This window comes from Bidens hawaiensis, unplaced genomic scaffold (assembly GCF_021521415.1).
Source record: "Bidens hawaiensis isolate Kalapana, Puna unplaced genomic scaffold, B.hawaiensis_p1.1 tig00033490_1, whole genome shotgun sequence".
Classification (NCBI taxonomy): Eukaryota; Viridiplantae; Streptophyta; class Magnoliopsida; order Asterales; family Asteraceae; genus Bidens; species Bidens hawaiensis.
Window position 1 is genome coordinate 37444 of NW_027495736.1, and position 6799 is coordinate 44242.

Genomic DNA, 6799 nt, shown 5'->3' on the forward strand with positions numbered 1-6799 from the left:
GGGGTACATTAGTGTTTCTTCAGCCTCCCATTGGAAGCTCATAAGCATTATATGTGACTTGTACATCGTGCTATTGAGTTCCGCTTGAGATATATCAAGTGAGTTCCAGGCATTGTTAAAGATTTCAAGATCTAAAGCAAGCACCTTTACTTCATTTGTGAAGCCAACCTAAATAATATAATTATATCACCATTTTTTAATCAAGAAACCATAACTTTGGCAAATTTATATGAAATATAAACTTTGAAGTTATACAATTACACCTCATATTTTCTGAAGAAAACAATGCTGGTGATTAGATATTTGCAGATCAATGTCTTTGTCTAGTGTAAGTTTAACGGGCCGGTTTAACATGTATGCTGGTACAGAGCTAACGAACTTTAATCGTCCGTTTCCATTCGTGCATCATGAGCCATTATGCATTTTAAAATAATATAAAATTTGTTTAAAAAGAAAGGATGAAAAAAAAGAAAAAGAAAATAATTGAATGATACATATAGGGTGTTTGGATGTGCCTTTTAAGTTGGGATTACAGCTTGAAGTCAAACCAATTGCAAAGATTATTACATGATTGCCTAACAAAACCATAAATGTAAGTAAGAGAGCCCCACAAAAATGGCATCCCTTGTCGTAATCGCCATTATTGACACAAAGAGAAGTGAAAGATGAATAACAGGTTAGAAAGAGAGCCTGGTCTCTTGCGTAGTGACATGTCGGAGGATAGGTACAAAAATGCACACACCACGAAACCAAGATGATTAGAAAGCTATTACAATAAAAAAGCTATTATATAACATCTAATATCATCTAATTAGTACCAAAAGTTATAAAATAGTCAAGATTCAAATGTAATTTCAAAAGCTGAATAACAAATGTATCAATATAATACGTTTGGCCTCTCCTAGATCTATGTTTCAATAGCACTCTTTGTGTTTCTTTTGCTCAGCTTTTAGTTTCTCATGTTCTTGGCATAGACAATGCAGGAGCGCCTCACCTAGGAACTAGAAGCGCATTTATTGAGCCTCACCTAAAAAATGGGCCTAGGCACAAGAAGCGAGGGCTTTTAATAACTATGTTTAGAATTAAACAGCTCAACTCATCAACCTCTTATGTTCAGAATACATATATAATACAAGTTTAATCCATCAGCGAGTTTGTTAACCATTTGCGAACTGCTTAACGCATTTACAACTCATTTGCAACCAACCCGCCTGTTTTGACTTGACAACCCATATAGATAAACGAAACATGTTACACGGGTTGTGTTCGGGTTACATGGTTTTCAACCTGCTTAATCGGCATGATTGTCACACCTAGTTTTTTTTTGGTGGGGTTGGAAACTTACTGTGGCAAGTAACGATTTCAAAACTCTTATAGACAGCAAGACAATAATGTGAATATGGTAGAAGTGAAACTAAAGACTGCAGAGGTTTGGTCCACCTCTTCTGCTGGAGATGCTTGCAGATATGGTCCGCAGACTGTAGACATTTTACCTCTTAAAAAACAAACAGCACCAATGATTATACAAACTTTCTTTATGATTTTAGTACTCGAAAAATTATGGAAAACTTAGCCTGCAACCACAAGACTTAAAATCTTATGCACCAGACTCTGTTCTTGTGGATTATTTGACTCTGAATATGATCTGATGTTCTGGTTTTGTAACCATCTAGTTGCCGACTTGTCGTTTAAGTCGCATTAGAACAGCTTCCCCGGTTGGGTCCCACTTCTCATCATCGTACTGAACTCTTCGTAGTTTATTTTCCCATCCTGTAATATAACAACCAACCGTTGTAACTTTTAGTCTTTAACAAAACCGAGCGACATTTAAGAGAACAACGAAAACAAAGAACTCACATTATCGGTATCCACTTCCGCTATTATGTCCTTAATGGTGGCTTCATCTCCCATTTCATATTTCTTCATCGCTGTTTCTAGTTCGTCTCTTGTAATAAATCTAATTCCAAAATATCGCAATCATAATCATATTTAATACTATTAAATTCGGGTACTTTATAATTTACATACCCGCTATTATCAGTATCAAAATGCTGAAACGCTTTGTACAAGTGTTCTTCTCTTTCCAGCTTATGCCGATGCATTGTTGCGGTAATGAACTCGATGTAATCAATCGACCCGTTTCCATCAACATCAGCCTGAAACATGCAAAAACTCTTTTAACGAAAAGGGTATCCGAAAAAACAAGAATCTTGAAGTTTTCAACATTCTAAACATCTTACAGCTTCCATAAGTTGTTTGACTTCAACCTCTGTGAGCTTTGACCCCAATCGGGCCAACCCTGTTTTAAGCTCTTCATACGTAATCGTCCCGCTGTTATCAGTATCCATGTTTGCAAACATTGATTTCAGCCCTTGAATTTCTTCTGCCGATAAATTTTCTGCAATAACCTTGAGAGCAAGTTTCTTTAACTTGTTCATAGCCCGGAACTGCTTCATTCGAGACAAAACCGCACTGTCGATCGGTTTGTCTGATGCTTCACCGTCTTCTCTTATCCATGGATGCTCTGTACCCATTTGACAGCGTTCGGGTTATGTTTAAAATTTTGTAGTTTTTAGCTTTTGTAATCATATTTACATACCGAGAACTTGCGCAGAAGTTATACGCTTCTTGGGGTCCTGCGTGAGCATTCTTCGGACCAGGTTTTTGGCACTTGGAGAAATAGATGGCCACGGGTCACTTTCGAAGTCAATATATCCTTCTAATACAGCATCAAATATTCCTTTCTCTGTCTCTGCAATTTATTATCGGTTTTCGGGTTATAACTTATAAAAGTTATAATATAAGTGACTATATAAAATTCATAAATACTTATAAAGATGGTTAAAAAAGCATTATTACCTGCCCAAAAGGGAGGCACACCACTAAGCAAGATATACAGCATCACCCCTGCACTCCATATGTCGATTTCTTTCCCGTATTTCCGCTTTAACACTTCTGGTGCAACATAATACGCGCTGCCAACAACATCTCGATATGATTTTCCTGCAATTGTTTGTTCACATGTTCATAATAAAGTTTGCTAGTTTAAATGTAACTATTTTATATATATTCGCATTTTTGGTAAGTTTGGAGGTAATTTAAAGTGTTCATCTTAAAATTTAATTAAATTTCCGGTTCAAGTCATGCTCGACCCGTCAACCCGAAAACTAGATTACTAAAGGTGCACAAATCGTGTTCTGGGCCCAAACCGGTTCGAGTTGAAGCAGGGTTGGGTTAGGTCAACAAAAGTCAAAACCAAGTTCTGGTCAACCGGGTTGGTATGGAACCGATTTCTGGCCAAAAGTCAAATCGATTTTAACCAGTTTGAAATTGGGATTTAAATGGTTCGGCTTGGGTTTGACCGGGTTCAAACTAGTTTCAATGTATAGGGTTACATAACCGATTTCAACCTTACTGGTCGGTTCGTTTCCAAACCGGTTACAAACTGATTCGAGTTCCTGAACCAGTTTTCTCTTGCACCTCTACCGCAATAAGTTTAGCAGTGGCGATGGAGATGTCGCACAAATTGGGTAACGGGCCTATTTTTGTATGGGCTGAAACGGGTCATTTTATACACGGGCCGTAACAATCTAGACCGGGCTTTGTTGCCTTGTCATAACTTATTCACAAGTAACCGTCTATCATGGAGCTTTTCAACCTCTAATTCACAATTTGCAAGATTAACCATATTATTCCTGTCGGTTTAGCTTAAGTATCCGCACGTATATCACCAAGGCTCACTAACTAACATCAAAGACAAAAACATTAACAATACCTTCTTGAATAAACACCGACAACCCGAAATCAGTAGCCTTCAGAAGCGCCTTCTCACTACCATCCGAAAGCAAAAAATTCTCAGGCTTCAAATCGCGATGCATCACACCCATAAAATGACAAACATGAACCACATTCACAATGGACCGACAAATAGCCGCTGCAGCCCGTTCACTATAATGTCCCTTCGCAATTATCCGATCAAAAAGCTCACCCCCTTCACACACCTCCATAACCAAATGCACAGATTGCTTATCTTCATAAGCCCCCTTAAACTCCACAATATTAGCATGCCCACTCAAATGCTGCATTATATGAACCTCCTTTCGCATATCATCTTTATCGCTTTTCGTCACAAGTTTCTTCTTCGATATCGACTTGCACGCGTACTTTTGACCGGTCAACTTCTCTATGCAAAGATATGTAACACCAAACTGACCCCTACCCAATTCTTTCCCCATTGTGTAATACTGCTTCACATCATCAAATGGTTTTCCAAGAATTGTGTCGGTTTTAGCCCGTTTCGGGCTGGGGGGCATTCGGGCTGCTCGAGCTTCTGGAGGTGATGATTTGGTGTAAATAATATTGGGTTCATCAAATCTTGCTTTATGTGCATTAGGGTTTACTCCACCACTATTACTTTTGCTACTGCACAAGCCCATTTCTTGATTTGACCAAAAAAAGTCAAAACTGGATCAAGATTTCAAAAGGGTGTTGAAAAGTTATGAACTTGGTCAAAGATAAAAGTCAAAGGTTGATGATTGATGAAGTTTAAAGAAGTGATTTGAGTTGCAGGCCATGATCAAGATTTAAAAAGAAGGGGGTGTTAGTTAATTTTGACTTTTTGAAAGTCATCATGTTGTCTATCCCATATAGGGGTGTACAAATGTGCTATGTTTTGTCTATTTGAGGGCCTGCCAAATAGTAGGAGTTTGTGTTTCATTTATTTCCTAACTTTGTGTGTTTGGATTTAGCAATAATGTTGTAAGATCAGAAGATTCTTATTTTTTGTTTAATGTTTAAAGAATTTTCAGTAATTATTTTATTATTTATTTATTTCTAGTGGATGTGTGACATCGGTGGAAAAATTTTTCTATACGAAAACGAGTGATACTGTATACTTCTGGATTTCTAGATGCTGACACTATTAAAAGTCTGGCTATCAAAATGTAACACCATTATCACCTTGGCCTAGTGATTACTTTTATGTCTAAATTTTAAATATATGTTTTACTAGAGATGATTGTGATTGACATGTATGTCAAGAAATGAAGATGGTAATTGATATTTTTCTGAAAGTGTAATATATTTATCAATTTCATATTAAAAAGTTTGTGTTTTGTCCTAACTCTATAAAAGTCTCCTAATGTCTAGTTAACATAAAAGTTAAGACTACACAACAAAAAAAATAAAATATAAAAAATTACGGATGCCATCATATTTCGTAGTGGCCGAAAAATATCTTATCAGCCCATGTCCTAATGACCTAACTGAGTAATTGACCGAAAAATATCTTAACATCCTATACAACACTACAAACATAAGATATTAAGATGCACAAATAAGTTGTAAGATGAATTTGGTTACCATTATCACTTTGGCCTAGTGATTATTGTATGTCCAAATATGAGTATATTAATATTGCTAGTGATATATATCTTAAGGTCATACAACGAATTACGCAAATAATCATATAGTTTAAAAGAGTTTAAACGTCCAAAAGAGTCATGTTTAAGAGTATTGCAATCCTAGACTAATAATTGATAATTATGTATTTAAAAATAATTATTAATGATAAATTGAACAATGAAGTAACGTAATTTAGCATATACATTAATTTGTTTAACAAACTATTTATTGATTATTCATTCGAGGCGAAATACCGATATATAAAACTTGCCACTTGGTTATATAAACTAGAGAGTAATTATAATTTATAACATAATTATCAAGTTCTCAATTAATTTAGATGTTTCGGTTTAAATTTTTAACATTTTAATTATAACATAGTGTTTTTGTTCACACGTAAATTTTTAGCTGCTACACTTACAATTAATTTTATTTTGAGCTTTAGTTTAATCCTGTTGGGCTTTAGTGTTCTTGTGGAGTTGTGTGTTGTCTTTATACGGACCAAAAGGTTGAGCCTATATAGATGAATAGCCCACGATGATTTATGCCCAATATTTCACTAAGATCCCGAATGATGTTAATTATTTGGTTTCAAACTGATTAAACTGAAAGCCAAATGAATGGAAACCGTTTAAAACGAGTCGAATTACATATTGGATTTTCGGTTTCGGTTTCGGTTTTTGGTTGAGACCGTATTGGGTTTTTGGTTTTATAGAAATTCTAACTTAGTACAAACCAAATATCAAACAATGGTTTTTTTAGTTTTGTCATTTACCCTAGTCAATTACAACTTTAGCCCAACCCAATCCAATAAGGAATATAGTGGTATAAGAAAAGAGTTATTTAGTCGAAAATCGTAAACTGGACCAAATACAAGTTGGGTTGGGTTCAATTTTTGGTTTCGACCAAAAACCTTTCAAACCGAATAAACCAGAAACCGAACCTATGAGCATCCTAGTAAAAAGTGTTTGAAAACCTTGAAATAGGGCATGGTCAATCTTTTTCAATACCCATATTGAATTCTAAAATCTAGGTATATTTTCATACGTCATAAGATTTCCTAAATTAAAACTGAACGTAAGCTTTTCCATGTCACACCCTTAGAATATTCGGTATAATATTTTATTAGATTATCTTTCGATTGTCCATAACACAAAAATTAGAGATAAGCGCATAATGCATCCTAGTAGCAAAACCATAAAGCAAAAAAGAACATGTGTGCTAATTCAAATATCAATCCTTTGATGTTACCATTGACTATATATAGCTGTAGTATAAAATTATCAATATTTTGACGACTTTTATCTCAGTCATATAATCTATATATCAGTAATATCATTCATTTCTTTCGTTGGAAAAAACCAACAAAATGTGAATATCTTCGATAACGAAGTCT

At 35.2% G+C, this 6799-nt stretch overlaps 1 protein-coding gene across 2 annotated transcripts; it reads right to left on the reverse strand.

Moving 5' to 3' along the window:
* Positions 1–1521: 1521 nt before the first annotated feature.
* Positions 1522–4583, reverse strand: LOC143584910 (calcium-dependent protein kinase 19-like). 2 transcript variants are annotated; one of them, XM_077066830.1, is made up of 7 exons: positions 3776–4583; positions 2860–3003; positions 2600–2752; positions 2241–2524; positions 2029–2156; positions 1858–1957; positions 1522–1770 (listed from the first exon to the last, which is right to left on the reverse strand). In XM_077066830.1, the coding sequence occupies exons 1-7, from the start codon at positions 4434–4436 to the stop codon at positions 1699–1701; spliced, it is 1542 nt and encodes a 513-aa protein (XP_076922945.1). In that variant the 5' UTR covers positions 4437–4583; the 3' UTR covers positions 1522–1698. The 2 variants fall into 2 exon arrangements, with proteins under 2 accessions (XP_076922945.1, XP_076922947.1); XM_077066832.1 differs by lacking the exons at positions 2600–2752; positions 2860–3003.
* Between the last annotated feature and the right edge of the window lie 2216 nt (positions 4584–6799).